At 44.5% G+C, this 18,742-nt stretch overlaps 1 protein-coding gene across 5 annotated transcripts in view; it reads right to left on the reverse strand.

Moving 5' to 3' along the window:
• Positions 1-18,742, reverse strand: part of ccdc142 (coiled-coil domain containing 142) — a 318,889-nt gene that overhangs the window by 64,881 nt on the left and 235,266 nt on the right. For all 5 annotated transcript variants that reach the window (XM_068029624.1, XM_068029614.1, XM_068029634.1 and 2 more), the window contains one exon: positions 1,673-1,822. In XM_068029624.1, the coding sequence (XP_067885725.1) occupies positions 1,673-1,822 (150 nt within the window). The remainder of the gene's footprint in view (positions 1-1,672; positions 1,823-18,742) is intronic.

An 18,742-nucleotide genomic window follows, 5' to 3' on the forward strand; every position in this document is an offset into this window, starting at 1 on the left:
GGTTCGGGAGGAGGGAAAAACTGGAGGTATACTCAGTTCCCATGTCCAAAGGAAAGCAATAAAGGGAGAGAGCCGTAATGCAGCGTCTCCACCTCCTTTACATTCCCTAAGGATTTCCTGGGCATACATCAAGGGGGAGCAGAGTGCTTGTGCCTGCAGCATTCATAAACAAGGGATGGTTATGTAACTGAGACAAGCCTCCTTACAAGGCTTCTGCCTCACTTTTCTCCATTGTTGCAGGCCTGGCAACTAAATAGGAGGCTCTGAAAGGAGCAGCCACTAAGGCCAGGGAAGCTTAATAAAGTAAGTTCAATCTTTTTTTAAATGAGTTCCTAGGATCCTTAAATCTGGAAGGGTCTACAGTCAGTGGACATTGCCATTCTTGCAAATTTCTCAGCTGCATTTCTACCCTGATGTTGGGTGCAGACCCTGAAGAAGATTGGTTCAATGTTAGTGACCAAAATCAAGAAGTCCAGGCAGTTTAATTCATGTTAGGCAGAGTACATTTTGTTCTGATGAAAGGTCACAGAATTGAAACATTAACTCAGTTTCTCTAGACAGTCATGCTCATCTTAACTTGGCTCCAAATCCACAGGAGACAAGTTTCATTTTAGATATGAATGACATGGGGGAAATTTTAATTCCAAAAAATAGGCAGGTTTGGGTCGGTGGGATTTTAATGGCGGTGGGAAGACAGCAAGTAAACAACCGCTTCGAGGAGGCAATTTAAATAGTAACAATAAGCCTGGGAGCCTCATATTGATCCCTGATTTCAAATTTAACTCCAACCGGCTTGGTTTCCTGGACTTTGAGAAATCCGGTAGAGGCAGAGTTAATCGAGGCCTTCAAAAGATAATTGGATAATTATCTGAAGAGAAAATATTGGCAGGGCTACGGGGAAAAAGTGGGGGAGTGGGACTATATGAGTTGCTATTGCAGAGAGGCGGCACAGACATGATGGGCCGGATGACCTCCTCTGCTGTAACCATTCTATGATTTTTTTTTTATTTTAAAGGAAGGTGAAGACTGCTGGATCCATTGGTAAGTGCCTTTCCAATTACTGGATCCAGTCCACCTGTCTCACCAATCCCCATGACTGGACACTCCTTCCACCCCCTGATCGCCACTATGACCTCCCCAACGAGGCCTCCGATCTCACTCCCATAACCTCCACACTCTTACACCCCGGCCTCCAAAATCCGTCGCCCTCCAGCCTCCATCTCCCACCACCACCACCCACACACACCGACCACCAATCCTGTAGGCCTCAAATCTCCCACACACCCGATGATCTGGCAGGCCGTGATATCCAGCCTCCCCACCAATCCCCAGGACTGCTGCCAAAGGCCTATCCACCCATCCGTCAGCCAGCCTCTCAATTCGACTGACTGCGGCCCAGAAATGGAGTAAAAAAAATGTTAATCAAATCCTGCTATTGAATTTGTGAGGACCTTCGCGAAACCTTTCTTCCCAGGTTTCCTGACCTCTCCTGCTCCCTCCATGCCTCATTTTGTCACTCTAGTCTTAAGTATTTGTTATGTCAGAATATTTAAATTAAATTGAATTTTGTCATTAACGTAGATTGGGCAGTTAAACAAGCATCTTTCTGTATTAATTGAATCAGTTCAAAATTAAAGTTAAGCTTTGAAGAATAAAGAGCTGCATTGCTTACATTGAAGATGGCTGCAACATTGTCAAGTTCTTTCACTAGTGTAGTTACTTGAGCCAATTGCAAAGTCTCCTGGATTCCTTGGCTACTCATTTCCTCAATGCATAAGGTTTCTGCAAGCTGCAACATCTTCGATGCCATCAACCTGAGAAGCTAGTTAGAAAAGAAATAAATTATGAGCAATCTCAAACATTTTAGGTTTCTTCTAGAACCAAGTAAACCAAATATATATTTTGTATTGAAGACTCCCGAATTATTGTGAAATGTAAACATTCAGCATATAAAAAAGTATAAAGAACAACTGGCAGAGAAATATACTTGTGCCAGGAATGAAGTGAACATAAATCTGAGCCAATACTAATTTGGTCGGTCAGACCAGGCTGGACCTCTTGTTAAATTCCAGAATTCTTTGGTAAACAAAAAAATCTAAACCCAAATCAATGAAAATTAGACCTAAGCTGTTATTGATACCACTGACTTTAAATAGCTATTTTAGGCATTTAAATGATGCTGAGAGTTCAGGCTGGGTAGCTTTTGACAAATAGAAGCGAATATTCAACAAATGCCAGGTTGCTTATTGCTAGTTGCGAGCAGCATTTATACTATACTAAGGGTCATGCTACACTACCACCACAACAACTTGCATTATATTGTGAGCATTCCAAATACGTAGTACTAATAACACAGGCAAAGTATTCTATGCACTCTGCCTCTACTGCTGCAGTTAATTTCAAAGCAAAACAAAGAACAGGTAAGAACATGATGCAGATCTGATTAATACCAATTCACCAGGATATTACAATTTACGCATAATTTCAATTCTTTTCTTGCCTTCTGTACTGTGTTTGATTTCTTCAGGATATTTTAAATGTCTGTCTTTGATCTTTATCAGCTGATGAATTCAAATGGCAGGTGAAATTTTGTATGTTTTCTATTACATTCCTTTAAGCTAATTGTGAACAAATCTCGACGAGCTAGAGTTTTAACTGGTCTGCTGTTATTGTGGCTCCGATATTCATTTTTGGGTTGGCAAGTTGTGACGAGTGGAGTGCCACAGGGGTCAGTGCTGGGCCCTCAACTATTTACTATTTATATCAATGACTTGGATGAAGGGACCAAATGTATGGTTGCTATATTTGCTGATGACACAAAGTTAGGTAGGAAAATTGTGAAGAGAACATAAGGAGTCTGTGAAGGGATATAGATTAGTTCAGTGAGAAGGCAAAAATTTGGCAAATGGAGTATAATGTGGGAAAATGTGAACTTATCCACTTTGGCAAGAAGACTAGTAAAGCAGAATATTATTTAAATAGAGAGATTGCAGAACTCTGAGGTGTCCTGGTACATGAATCACAAAAGGTTGGTATGCAAATACAGCACGTGATTAGGAAGGCAAATGGAATGTTGTCATTTATTGCCAAAGGGAATGGAATATAAAAGTAGGGATGTTTTGCTACAGTTGTATAGGGTATTGGTGAAACCACATCTGGAGTACTCTGTATAGTTTTGGCCTCCTTAATTAAGAAAGAATATAAATGCGTTAGAAGCAGTTCAGAGAAGGTTCACTCGACTGATACCTGTGATGAGAGGGTTATCTTATGTAGAAAGGTTGGACAGATTTGGTCTGTATCGACTGGAATTTAGAAGAATGAGAGGTGATCTTATTGAAACATATAAGATCCTGAGGGGACTTGACAGAGTGGATGCTGAAAGGACATTTCCCCTTGTGGGAGAGACTAGAGCTAGGGGAATAAAAACAAGAAATGCTGGAAATACTCAGCAGGTCTGGGAGATCTGTGGAGAGAGAGGCGGAGTTAACGTTTAAGGTCAGTGACCTTTCACCAGAACTCCACTAAAATTAGGGGACACAATTTTAAAAAGTCGTCCATTTAAGATGGAGATGAGGAGAAATTTTTTCTCTCAGAGGACTGACAGTCTTTGGAACTTTCTTCCCCAGAGATCAGTGGAGGCAGGGTCATTGAATATTTTAAGGCAGAGGTAGATTCTTAACTAACAAGGGAGTCAAAGGGTATTGGGGTAGGTGGGAAAGTGGAGTTGAGGCCACAATCAAATCAGCCATGATCTTATTACATGGCAGAGTAGACTCGAAGAGTCCGAATGGCCTACTCCGGCTTGTATTTCGTGCGTTCCTATGTATGGGGCGGCCAGAAATGGCTGAGGAACACAGTAAGTCTCAAAATCTTAAATTCAACAGGATCTCCAAGAGGTTGAGAACCTCATTATCACTTTCCTCTTCCATTTCCCACCAATCAGCCTGGCTGACTGCCAGGTGAGAAACCAGTGGCAATGAAAGATTCCCTGCAATTGTGGGCGTGGGTTAGTATTGAGGTTATTCTTGATCACAGCATAGAAAGTGGGGGGGTTGTTGGGGTGGGGGTGGATTTCAGCTGGATGGAGAGTGAGCCATCCGAGCTAGGGGGGAGGGGGCAGGGGCGGGTGAGGTCGGAGATCACGGTGGTGGGTAGAGGCCATGATTGGCTGAGGGGAGCCGAAGGCTTCCTTGAAGTGATGGGGGGAGGGTGCACTCCTGCTTCTCCTGGCTCACAAGAAGCGCTGGAAAAGGCACTTCTTCTGTGGAGCCAGCAGATCCCATTGCTGAGTTTCCTTACCCCTGGAAAACGTATGTGGCATCTGCAACATTTAAATGAGGCTCCCTATTACATTGTGGGAGCCCTATTTAAATGTTTCAATGAAATGTACTACTTCCACATGGCGAGACACTCGGAGGCCATGAAACACACTAAAATGTAAAAATGACAATCGACATATACGTGGCCAGCTGGGGACATGTTCCCAATTGTTTCATTTTTAAGTGACCATGAAGCTGTTGAATTGTCATAAAACCTAATTGCTTCATTAATGTCCTTCAGGTAATAAAACATGCCATCTTTACCAATCTGGCCAAGATATGACTCCACATGTTTGGCTCTCAACCATCCTCTGAAGTGGCCGAACAAGCCACTAGGTTGTATTAAACCATTTGCAATGGTTCAAGAAAGCTGTCCCTTACCGACTTGCCTTTTCAGGGCAACTAAGGATTTGCAATAAATGCCATCCTTGCTAGTAACGTGCATACTCATACAAACATACAAATTAGGAGCAGGAATATGCCACTCAGCCCTACGAGCCTGCTCCACCATAAGAATCATAGAATAATACAGTGCAGAAGAGGCCCTTCGAGTCTTCACCGATACATTAAAGACACCTGACCTGTCTACCTAATCCCATTTGCCAGCACTTGGCCCATGGCCTTGAATGTTATGACGCGCCAAGTGCTCATCCTTTTAAAGGATGTGAGGCAACCTGCCTCTACCACCCTCCCAGGCAATGCATTCCAGACCGTCATCACCCTCTGGGTATAAAAGTTCTTCCTCAAATGCCCCTTAAACCTCCTGCCCCTCACCTTAAACTTGTGTCCCCTTGTAACTGATCCTTCAACTAAGGGGAACAGCTGCTCCCTATCCACCCTGTCCATGCCCCTCATAATCTTGTACATCGCGATCAGGTCACCCCTCAGTCTTCTCTGCTCCAGCGAAAACAACCCAAGCCTATCCAACCTCTCTTCATAGCTTAAATGTTCCATCTCAGGGAACATCCTGGGGAATCGCCTCTGCACCTCCTCCAATGCAATCACATCCTTCCTATAATGTGGCGACCAGAATTGCACACAGTACTCCAGCTGTGGCCTTACCAAAGTTCTGTACAACTCCAACATGACCTCCCTGCTTTTGTAATCTATGCCTCGATTGATAAAGGCAAGTGTCCCATATGCCTTTTTCACCACCCTATTAACCTGCCCTTCTGCCTTCAGAGATCTATGGACAAATAAGCCAAGGTCCCTTTGTTCCTCAGAACTTCCCAGTGTCAGGCCATTCATTGAATACTTCCGTGTCACATTACTCCTTCCAAAGCGTATCACCTCACACTTTTCAGGGTTAAATTCCATCTGCCACTTTTCTGCCCATTTGACCATCCCATCTATATCTTTCTGTAACCCAAGACACTGAATCTCACTGTTAACCACTCGGCCAATCTTTGTGTCATCCGCAAACTTATTGATCCTACCCCCCACATAGTCATCAATGTCGTTTATATAAATGACAAACAATAGGGGACCCAGCACAGATCCCTGTGGTACGCCACTGGACACTGGCTTCCAGTCATTAAAACGACATTCAACAACATCATGGCTGATCTGATTGCAACCGCAACTCCACATTCCCGCCTACCTCCGATAACCTTTCACCCCCTTGTTTATCAAGAATCTATCTGCCTCGGCCTTAAAAATACTCAAAGACTCTGCTTCCACTGAATGAATTCAAAGAATGAATTTTTAAAAATCTTCACGAGGTTACTTTTTGCTTTCAACAGTTATGCTTCCCATAGTATACCGACATCTCCCATGCAAGTAAAGAATATCACTGATATTGAATCCTAACACACTGCAGATCAGCAACCATCCTGATTTCAACCTTTTACGGTGTTGCAAGAAGAAAGATTGGATCCAAGCAAGTGCCTTCTTTGCATCTCCCAGCTTCTCAGTTTGGACTGCAAAGAAATTCCTGTGTTCCAACTAACTCTGCTTCTCAAACGGCAATAATTTATTTAATTGTGAATAATAATATAAAATCAAACAAAGATAGAATGTATAACTTTAAATTGGTAACTGAATTATCCCTCTGTGCAACATTCACTATAACTTCTGTTTGCAGGACGAGCAGAGTAGTATTCTCAGGATTGTTACCGGTGCCACGTGCTAGTGAGGCTAGAAACAGGGAGCGAATGCAGCTGAACACGTGGCTACAGACCTGGTGTAAGAGGGAGGGATTCAGATATGTAGATCATTGGGATACCTTCTGGGGAAGGTGGGACCTGTACAAGAAGGACGGGTTGCATCTGAACTGGAGGGGCACCAATATCCTGGGTGGGAGGTTTGCTAGAGCTCTTCGGGAGGGTTTAAACTAGTTTGGAAGGGGGATGGGAACTGGAGCTACGGATCAGTGGATGGGGTAGCTGTTGAACAGGCAGATACAGAGTGCAGAGAGTCTGTGAGGAAGGTTAGACAGTTGACAGGGCAAAGTTGCAGCCAGTATGATGGGTTGAAGTGTGTCTATTTTAATGCAAGAAGTGTCAGGAATAAGGGTGATGAACTTAGAGCATGGATCAGTACTTGGAGCTACGATGTTGTGGCCATTACGGAGACGTGGATATTACAGGGGCAGGAATGGATGTTGGATGTTCCGGGGTTTAGATGTTTCAAAAGGAATAGGGAGGGAGGTAAAAGAGGTGGGGGAGTGGCATTGCTAATCAGGGATAGTATCACAGCTGCAGAAAGGGAGGTCGTCGAGGAGGGTTTGTCTACTGAGTCATTATGGGTGGAAGTCAGAAACAGGAAAGGAACAGTCACTTTGTTGGAAGTTTTCTACAGACCCCCCAATAGCAACAGAGGCATGGAGGAACAGATTGGGAGGCAGATTTTGGAAAGGTGCAGAAGTAACAGGGTTGTTGTCATGGGTGACTTCAACTTCCCTAATATTGATTGGAACCTCCTTAGTGCAAATAGTTTGGATGGAGCTGTTTTTGTCAGGTGTGTCCAGGAAGGTTTCCTGACTCAATATGTAGATAGGCCGACTAGAGGGGAGACTATGTTGGACTTGGTGCTTGGCAACGAACCAGGCCAGGTGGCAGATCTATCGGTGGGAGAGCATTTCGGTGATAGTGATCACAACTCCCTGACCTTTACTATAGTCATGGAGGGGGACAGGAGCAGACGGGATGGGAAAATATTTCATTGGGGGAGGGGGAATTACAATGCTCTTCGGCAGGAACTGGGAACAGATGTTCTCAGGGAAATGCACGACAGAGATGTGGAGGTTGTTTAGGGAGCACTTGCTGCGACTGCTGGATAGGTTTGTCCCGATGAGGCAGGGAAGGGATGGTAGGGTGAAGGAACCTTGGATGACAAGAGATGTGCAACAGCTAGTCCAGAGGAAGAAGGAAGCTTACTTAAGGTTGAGGAAGCAAGGATCAGACAGGGCTCTAGAGGGTTACAAGGTAGCCAGGAAGGAACTGAAGAATGGACTTAGGAGAGCTAGAAGGGGACATGAAAAGGTCTTGGCGGGTAGGATTAAGGAAAATCCCAAGGCGTTCTACACTTCTGTGAGGAACAAGAGGATGGCCAGAGTGAGGGTAGGGCCGATCAGGGATAGTGGACGGAACGTGCCTGGAGTCGGAGGAGGTAGGGGAGGTCCTAAATGAATACTTTGCTTCAGTATTCACTAGTGAGAGGGACCTGGTCGTTTGTGAGGACAACGTGGAAAAGGCTGATATGCTCGAACAGGTTGAGGTTAAGAGGGAGGATGTGCTGGAAATTTTGAATGATATGAGGACAGATAAGTCCCCGGGGCCAGACGGGATATACCCAAGGATATTACGGGAAGCGAGGGAAGAGATTGCTGCGCCTTTGGCGATGATTTTTGCGTCTTCACTGTCCACTGGAGTAGTACCAGATGATTGGAGGGTGGCAAATGTTGTTCCCTTGTTCAAGAAAGGGAATAGGGATAACCCTGGGAATTATAGACCAGTCAGTCTTACGCCGGTAGTGGGCAAACTATTGGAGAGGATTCTGAGAGACAGGATTTATGATTATTTGGAAAAGCATAGTTTGATTAGAGATAGTCAGCATGGCTTTGTAAGGGGCAAGTCATGCCTCACAAGCCTTACTGAATTCTTTGAAGATGTGGCAAAACACATTGATGAAGGAAGAGCAGTAAATGTGGTGTATATGGAATTTAGCAAGGCATTTGATAAGGTTCCCCATGGTAGGCTCATTCAGAAAGTAAGGAGGCATGGGATTCAGGGAAAGTTGGCTGTCTGGATACAAAATTGGCTGGCCCATAGAAGTCAGAGGGTGGTAGTAGGTGGAAAGTATTCAGCATGGAGCTCGGTGACCAGTGGTGTTCCACAAGGATCTGTTCTGGGACCTCTGCTCTTTGTGATTTTTATAAATGACTTGGATGAGGAAGTGGAAGGCTGGGTTAGCAAGTTTGCCGATGACACGAAGGTTGCTGGAGTTGTGGATAGTGTGGAAGGCTGTTGTAGGTTGCAACGGGACATTGACAGGATGCAGAGCTGGGCTGAGAAGTGGCAGATGGAGTTCAACCTGGAAAAGTGTGAAGTGATTCATTTTGGAAGGTCGAATTTGAATGCGGAATACAGGCTTAAAGACAGGATTCTTGGTAGTGTGGAGGAACAGAGGGATCTTGGGGTCCATGTCCATAGATCGCTCAAAGTTGCCACCCAAGTTGATAGGGTTATTAAGAAGGCGTATGGTGTCTTGGCTTTCATTAACAGGGGGATTCAGTTTAAGAGCCGCGAGGTTATGCTGCAGCTCGATAAGGCCCTGGTTCGACCACACTTGGAATATTGTGTTCAGTTCTGGTCGCCTCATTATAGGAAGGATGTTGAAGCTTTAGAGAGGGTGCATAGGATATTTACCAGGATGCTGCCTAGACTGGAGGGCATGTCCTACGAAGAAAGATTGAGGGAGCTAGGGCTTTTCTCATTGGAGCAAAGAAGGATGAGAGGTGACTGGATAGAGGGGTACAAGATGATGAGAGGCATAGATACAGTGGATAGCCAGAGACTTTTTCCCAGGGTGGAAAGGGCTATCACCAGGGGGCATAATTTTAAGGTGATTGGAGGAAGGTTTCGGGGAGATGTCAGAGGTAGGATCTTTACACAGAGAGTGGTGGGTGCGTGGAATGCGCTGCCAGCGGTGGTAGTAGAAGCAGATACATTAGGGGCATTTAAGCGACTCTTGGATAGGTACATGGATGATAGTAGAATGAAGAGTAGGTAGTTAGTTTGATCTTAGAGTAAGTTAAAGGTTCGGCACAACATCGTGGGCCGAAGGGCCTGTACTGTGCTGTACTGTTCTATGTTCTTTGCAGTGCGTGGCTGGCTTGTTGCACTGCACAGTCCCTTTAAGATTGCTGCATGGCTCATTCCCAATTGGGAACATTGCTAATGTGCCCGAGCCATTTATTTCCACTCTCTCATGTTGCTCTACCTGAAGACTACACTTGATCCTTGTATACAAAGACTTTTTTTATAATTCTTTCATGGGATATGGGCGCTGCTGGCAAGGCCAGCATTTGTTGCACATACCTAATTGCCCTTGTCAACCGTTTCCTGCTCCCGCCCCAAACTAGAAAACTTTATCAACTTTGCTTCCAATTTCCACCCTTCTCTCACCTTTACATGGTCCATCTCTGACACTTCCCTTCCCTTCCTTGACTTCCCTGTCTCCATCTCCGGGGATAGGTTGTCTACCAACATCCATTATAAGCCCACTGACTCCCACAGCTACCTTGACTACACTTCTTCACACCCTACCTCCTGTAAGGACTCCATTCCATTATCCCAGTTTCTCCGTCTCCGACGCATCTGCTCTGATGATGCTACCTTCCATGACGGTGCTTCTGATATGACCTTTTTCCTCAACCGAGGATTTCCCCCCACTGTGGTTGACAGGGCCCTCAACCGTGTCCGACCCATTCCCTGCACCTCTACCCTCACCCCTTCCCCTCCCTCCCAGAACCGTGACAGGGTTCCCCTTCTCCTCACTTTTCATCCCACCAGCCTCCATATCCAAAGGATCATCCTCCGCCATTTTCGCCACCTCCAGCGTGATGCCGCTACCAGTCACATCTTCCCCTCCCTTCCCCTGTCAGCATTCCGAAGGGAATGTTCCCTCCGCGACACCCTGGTCCACTCCTCCATTACCCCCACCACCTCGTCCCCGTCCCAGGGCACCTTCCCCTGCAATCGCAGGAGGTGTAATACCTGCCCATTTACCTCCTCTCTCCTCACTATCCCAGGCCCCAAACACTCCTTTCAGGTGAAGCAGCGATTTACGTACTTCTTTCAATGTAGTATACTGTATTCGCTGCTCACAGTGTGGTCTCCTCTACATTGGGGAGACCAAGTGCAGACTGGGTGACCGCTTTGCGGAACATCTCCGCTCAGTCCGCAAGCAGGACCCTGAGCTTCCGGTTGCTTGCCATTTCAACACTCCCCCCTGCTCTCATGCTCCCATCTCTGTCCTGGGATTGCTGCAGTGTTCCAGTGAACATCAACGCAAGCTCGAGGAACAGCATCTCATCTACCGATTAGGCACACTACAGCCTGCCGGACTGAACATTGAGTTCAATAATTTCAGAGCATGACAGCCCCCCATTTTACTTTCATTTTTAGTTATTTTTTCTTCCTTTTTTTTTACATTCTTTTTTACATTTTTTACAATATTTTTTTGCATTTATTTCATTTCATCTTAGTTTGTTCAGTTTGCTTACCCACTGTTTTTTTCAGGTTTGCACTTGCTGCTGTTCAATATTCAGTGTATTTACACCTAATCTGTACTAATGCTTTGTCTTTCAACACACCATTAACATATTGTTTGCCTTTGCTCTGTGACCTTTTGGTCAGCTATGTGGCCTGGTCCAATCTGCACCTTCTCCTTTGTTATCTCTTGCCCCACCCCCACCTCACTTGCTTATAATCTGTGACTTTTCTAATATTTGTCAGTTCCGAAGAAGGGTCACTGACCCGAAACGTTAACTCTGCTTCTCTTTCCACAGATGCTGCCAGACCTGCTGAGTGATTCCAGCATTTCTTGTTTTTGTGCCCTTGTCAACTGATTGGCTTGCTAGCCAATTTCAGAGGGCAATTAAGAGTCAACCTTGCTCTGGGTCCGGAGTTACATGTAGACCAGGCCAGGTAAGGATAGCAGATTTCCTTCCCCAAGGGCATTAGTGAACCAGATAGGTTTTTACAATGATAGTTTCATGGCACCATTACTGAGGCTAGCTTTCAATTCCAGACTTTTATTCGTTAATTGAATTTAAATTCCACCAGCTGCTGTGGTAGGATATGAACCCGTGTCCCCAGTGCATTAGCCTGGGCCTCTGGATGGGAGATCAACAAATTTGGTATATAAAAATATACAAAAGGTAAAAATGTGTTTTATGTTATATTCTGTGAAACAGACATGGGCACCCATTTTGCCTTTTCTCAAGTAATTTGTGGTGTTCCACAAAGAACACACTGCTTGTACAGTGACAGTGCAGCAACAGCTCATGGGAAGAATAGAAGAGCAGATTATTTAAATGTCGAGAGATTACAGAATGCTGTGGTACAAAGGGTCCTGGGTGGCCTCGTACAGGAAACACAAAAAGTTAGCATGCAGTTTCAGCAAGTAATTAGGAAGGCAAATGGAATGTTGGACTTTATTGCAATGGAAATGGAGTATAAAAGTAGGGAAGTCTTACTACAACTGTGCAGGGCATTGGTGAAACCATACCTAGAGTACTGCGTACAATTTTGGTTTCCTTATTTAAGGAAAGATATAATTGCATTGGAAGCAGTTCAGAGAAGGTTCACTAGGCTGATTCCGGGGATGATTCCTAGGAAGTGGATGTCTTAACAGGAAAGGTTGAGCAGGTTGGGCTTATAACTTATTGGAGTTTAGAAGAATGGGAGGTATTCTTATTGAAAAATTTAACATTCTGAGGAGGCTTGACAGGGTAGATGCTGAGAAGATGCTTCCCCTTGTGAGGCAATCTAGAACTGGGGCGGGGGGGGAGCATAGCTTCAGAATAAAGGGCCGCCCACTTAAGATGGAGAAGAAGAGGAATTTGTTCTCTCAGAGGGTCGTGAATCTTTGGAATTCCCTACCCCAGAGAGCTGTGGAGGTTGAATCATTGGATATATTCAAGATTGAGATGGCCAGATTTTGGAACTATCGGGGAGTCAAGGATTATGGGGAACAGGGAGGAAAATTGAATTGAAGCCACAATCAGATCAGTCATATTACTGAATGGTGGAGCAGGCCCGAGGTGACAAATGGCCTACTCCTGCTCCTATTTCTTATGTTATTAAGTTCTTAAGTTCACAATTATTTTAATGCCGGCACACAATTTGTGACCTGTGTGGTACAATATTCCATCTAGGGGTGGTAACATAGAGGAAAAAATGAGTGAAATATTAGCAAAAAAATCTTTTTTCAAGCAAGTTTTAGCACTGACTTTTTCACTGCAGGTGTAAAATGATCATCTGCAGTGCTCAGTCAAACTAGTTTCTTCACTCACTCCAAAAACAGAATGCTGGCATTGCAATGCAAAATGTCACCAACAGCAGATGTAAATGGAGTTTCTTGTGTTTATTCAGCAACATAAACTGGCACTTTATACTGCCAAATACAACAATTAAAATAGTGCCCTGAAGCATTTCAAAGCGCAGTAAACTGCTTACGCTGATTCAAGTCTCAACAGATTTAGGCCAACGTTGGATACATCTTTTGATGTGATAAACTTGAGACTCAAAATGAATATTGGTTTACAACACCACAATTATTGCCTATTATCATATGGGTTTTTAATTTTTCTCCGAACTTTTGCAACCGTAAAATAATTCCCAATGATTTTATCATATGAATCAAGTGGCACAATTATTCTGCAGCACTATCATATTTGCTAATATTGCTTTATGGTCTTAGACCTTGTCATAAAAGAAACGAGTACAAGGCTGTAACTTTATCAATAGAGGTTGAAGGACACTGAAATGCTCAAGCTTCATTTGTAGTTTATGGCATCATCTATGCACTTCAAGTACTCACTCCCAAAGTGTGAATTATTCTTACTACAGGAGCTGGAGAGCAAAAGAAATTTGTAATTAACTACTTATTCCTGAGATTTTAGGAGGATGAGCAGTGAGCTCGCTGAGGTGGAGTGGAAGGAGTACACAGAGGACTTCAGAGCAACAGTGGATGGGATTTTAAAAAATTGCAAAATTATAGATAAGTATATTGCATTAAAAAAGAAACTAATGCAAGAAGTTTCACAACGGGTAAATATAGAGGTTATAAGCTAGTTTAAATTGAGTGGGACCTCTGAGAGGAGAGGATTGTCAATTTGTAGATGCTAGAATTACAGAATGATACAGAACAGAAGGAGACTAATCAGCTCATCATGCCTATGCCGGCTCTTTGATAGAGCTATCCAATTAATCCCACAACCCTGTAAATTATTTCCCTTCAAGTACTTATCCAATTTTCTTTTGAATGCCATTACTGAATTTGCTGCCCTCAACCTTTCAGGCAGGGCATTCCAGAACACAACAACTTGCTGTGTGAAAAAAAAGTATCTTCATGGCAATCCTGGTTCTTTTTCCAATCACCTTAAATCTGTATCCTCTGGTTACCCTTCTGCCACTGGAAACAGTTTCTCCTTATTCACTCTATCAAAACCGTTCATGATTTATCAAAACTCTTCTCGGCTCTAAGGAAACAGCCCCATTTTCTCCAGTCTCTCCACATTTACTGTATAAGATCCAATTCAAGAGTGAACTATACAGTAAATGGAAAAGTCCTGGGGAAAATTGATGTACAGAGAGATTTGGGTGTTCAGGTCCATTGTTCTCTGAAGGTGGCAACGCAGGTCAATAGAGTGGTCAAGAAGGCATACGGCATGCTTTCCTTCATCGGACGGGGAATTGAGTACAAGAGTTGGCAGGTCATGTTACAGTTGTATAGGACTTTGGTTCGGCCACATTTGGAATACTGCGTGTAGTTCTGGTCGCCACATTACCAAAAGGATGTGGATGCTTTGGAGAGGGTGCAGAGGAGGTTCACCAGGATGTTGCCTGGTATGGAGGGCGCTAGCTATGAAGAGAGGTTGAGTAGATTAGGATTATTTTCATTAGAAAGACGGAGGTTGAGGGGGCACCTGATTGAGGTGTACAAAATCATGAGAGGTATAGACAGGTTGGATAGCAAGAAGCTTTTTCTCAGAGTGGGGGATTCAATTACTAGGGGTCACGAGTTCAAAGTGAAAGGGGAAAAGTTTAGGGGGGATATGCGTGGAAAGTTCTTTACACAGAGGGTGGTGGGTGCCTGGAACGCGTTGCCAGCGGAGGTGGTAGACACGGGCACGATAGCGTCTTTTAAGATGTATCTAGACAGATACATGAATGGGCAGGAAGTAAAGAGATACAGACCCTTAGAAAATAGGCGACAGGTTTAGATAGAGGATCTGGATCGGCGCAGGCTTGGAGGGCCGAAGGGCCTGTTCCTGTGCTGTAATTTTCTTTGTTCTTTGTTCTTTATAACTAAATTCCCTAATCTCTGGTACCATTCTAGTAAATCTCTTCTGCACCCTCTCCAAGACCTTGACATCCTTCCTGAAATGTGATTCCCAGAATTTAACACAATACTTCAGCTGAGGCCTAACCTGGTTTTTATAAAGGTTCAGCATAATTTGTTGCTTTTGTAATCTATCTCTCTATTAATAAAAAAACATGTGGAACCCTTGGCACAGCCTTCCCTACTTGCCCTGCCATCTTCAAAGACATTTTATGTACTCCCCAGATCTCTCTGTTCCTGCACTTGCTTTTGGCCAAGTGTGCCACCAAGGAGCCCTAATAAAATTGAAGTCAATGGGAATCTGGGGAAAACTCTCCACTGGCTGAAGTCATACCAGCACAGAGGAAGATGGTTATGGTTTTTGGAGGCCAATCTTCTCAGCCACAGGACATTGCTGCAGGAGTTCCTCAGGGTGGTGCCCTAGGCTTATCCATCTTCAACTGCTTCACCAATGACCTGCCATTGAACATAAGATCAGAAGTGGGAATATTCACTGATGATTACACCATGTTCAGTTCCAAACATAATGCCTCAGATAATGGAACAGTACGTGCCCAAATGAGGCAACAACTGGACCACATTCAGGCTCAGGATGATAAGTGGCAAATAGCACTCATGTGCTAGGCAATGACCATCTCCAACAAGAGAGAATCTAATCATCTCCCCTTGACATGCAATAGCACTACCATCGCTGAATCCCCCACCACCAACATCCTGGGGGTTACCACTGACCAGAAACCTAACTGGACCAGCCATATAAATACTGTGGATACAAGAGCAGATCAGAGGCTGGGAACTCTGTGGTGTCATGCTCCCGAAAGGAACAGTTATGAACTAAAGTAAACTGGAGCAATTACGAACTGCAAAAATAAACGTGAATTAAACTCCAAAAAATAGACTCACTTAACTGCGGAAAAGATGGAGTAAGAGGTCAAGTGACCCCTCCTGTACTGCAAATATACATCATGACTGTTGGAGACTAAACTCATCATCACGTCTGGACTAGTTCTGGGGAAGATACATTAAAACGTTAAACAGGCCTTTCAATGCTAAATGGCTCCTAACTTCAAGAATTGGGTTGACAAAGATCTTTGCTTCAGGGTGACTCCAGATGCAAAACCAAGATAATAGATGGGAAATAACACGACTTTATCAAGATAGACCACGTTTGAACCCCACTGTGTAATAACAGCTCCAGCTTCAAATACATTGATAGGCACATCAGGGGAGAGCATCTATGGTCACCTGACCAAAACCCACCCTGATAACAGCTTTTCTTTGAAAAAAAGAAATTTCTGTGAGACAGAGACAGAGAAAGCCAGCCAGTGAGGAAGCTGAGGCATCCTTTCCAGCCAAGACTAAGACCCTGCCGGTCACATCTCTAAATCACAGACGCACAGACTCCAAATGTAACCTTGAAAACTTCCCATCTGAAAGATTTTAACAAGCTTGTCCACCAACTTTGACTGAGTCTTAAACAAAGGAATCTGCAGTAAACCAAGACAAGGAACATCAGGCCTGCAATGCTGCTAAAAAATCCTCCTGGAAAAACAAGGAGGTTTCAAAGTGAACTCTTTCTACCACAATCAAACTTAAATGCATGCTATTTTCTAATCCCTGTCTTTTCTTGTGTGTGTGCATGGGGTCTGTGTGACTGGGTGAGGTTATGAACATTTTCGGGTATTGTTTAATAAATAGTTTTTTTTAAACCCACAAGAAAAACAGTCTTTTGTGTATTTATTTGATCCTTAAAACACTCAAAGATGAAAACACTTTAAAAAAAAATTGTCTGCTGTGAGTTGAGAGGTGAAAGGTGGAAGTCACACACCATTTCCCACCTGTGTCTGTAACAGTGGCGAGTAACTCACCTTCTGATTCCCCAAAGCCTGTCCACCAGCTACAAGGCACAAGTCAGGAGTGTGATGGAATACTCCCCACTTGTCTGGCTGGGTGTAGTTCCAACAACAATCAAGAAGCTCAATACTATCCAGGACAAAGCAGCCCGCTTGATCGGCACCCCATCCACCTCCTTAAACATTCACTCCCTCCGCTGCCGACACACAGTGACAGCAGTGCATGACATCTACAAGATGCACTGCAGCAACTTGGAAGGCTCCTTCGACAGCACCTTCCAAACCTGTGAACTCTAGCAACGAGAAGTGCAGCAGATACATGGAAACACCACCATCTGAAAGTTCCTCTCCAAGTTGCACCCCATGCTGACTAGGAAATATATTGCCATTCCTTCACTTACGCTGTGTCAGAATTATAGAACTCCCTCCCTAACAGCACTGTGGGTTTATCGTTCAAGAGGCGGCTCACCACCACCTTCTCAAGAGCAATTATGGATGGACAATAAAAGTTGGCTTTGCCAGGGACGAGCAAATCCCACGAACGAATAAAAAAAAAAATTCTTCCTACCAAAATGCATCCCTTCAGACTTCTCTGCATTACATTTCATTCGGTACGTATCTGCCCATTTCACATGTCTGTCTATGTCCTCCTGAAGTCTGTTACTATCCTCTTCATTGTTTACCATATTTCAGAGTTTTTTATTATCTATAATCTTTGAAATTAAGCCCTTTATTTCCAAGTCCAGGTCATTAACATTTATCAAAAAGAGGAGTGGTCCTAATGCCGACCCCTGAGGAACACCACTGTATACTTTCCTCCAGTCTGAAAAACAACCATTCACCACTACATTTTGTATCCATGCTGCCACTGTCCTTTTTATCCCATGGGGTTTACCTCTGCTAGTATGTGTATTATGTGGTACTTTTTTTATTATTCATTCTTGGGATTTGGCATTGCTGACTAAGCCAGCATTTATTGCCCATACCTGGATATAAAGGCCGGAATTTTGCTGACCTGAATTGGGTCTGTTCAGGGGTGCGTGGGTGGTAAAATTGTGTCCGTTATCGTCGGGATGGGTCCTGGCGTCATCACGCACAGACGCCACTTTACGATACAGGAAGTCGGGCGTGATCGAGTCGACACTCGCACGCCCGACCACAAGTAATTTAAAAGCACTTAGATCAATTGAGCAGCCAACTGTCTGGAAATGTACGTGGCCATTTGATTTTACGGCCGTAAATTGGGTCACTGATCGTGTCAGGGACCTGGCAACTTTAAAAGGGTGGAAGGCAGGCAATCAGTGTGGGTGTTGCAGGTAAAGCTTTTGGTGTTGCCTAGCAGTGAAAGTTCCTGTGTTGTATATAATTTGCACACATTTGTAGCTTGTGTACAGGGCTCCAAGTGAGTCTGACTCACTGCAGCTTGGGACCTATCTGTTCTCAGTCAGTAGTGAGTGGAAGCAAGGGGGTTGTAAGTGCCTGTCCTGACAGCTGGAACTTAGGAGATTCTGTCATTGAATCTGGTAACCAGTCCAACGATGGGGATTGTGCATTCTGGAGGCAGCTCTTCAGAGGAGGACCATGCCCCAATCAGGGACAGAAGGAGAGCTGGGCATGGGTATGCGCCATCAGCTGGTCAAGTGTCTCCACGTTATATGGGAGGGAGAGCAGGTGGTAAGTCGAGCAAGAGCGACCACATGTCAGGAGACGCGCCTACCCAACAGGCAGGCTATACTGGCCGCGTCTGAGCTACCTGCACCTGTTGGAACGCCAGTGCAGAAGAAGGCTGCATCTGTCACGTGAGACCGTGACATTTCTATGCGAGATGGTCGCAATGGACGTTGCCTTAAACTGTCTCGGTGGCCATCCAATGCCGGTCGCTCTAAAGGTGACTGTCGCCCTTAACTTCTATGCGTGTGGCTCGTTCCAAGCCTCGACGGCTGACCTGTACGGAGTCTCCCAAGCAGCTGCACACCACTGCATAAAGGTTGTGACTGA

Source organism: Heterodontus francisci, chromosome 1 (genome assembly GCF_036365525.1).
Source record: "Heterodontus francisci isolate sHetFra1 chromosome 1, sHetFra1.hap1, whole genome shotgun sequence".
NCBI classification, from domain to species: domain Eukaryota; kingdom Metazoa; phylum Chordata; class Chondrichthyes; order Heterodontiformes; family Heterodontidae; genus Heterodontus; species Heterodontus francisci.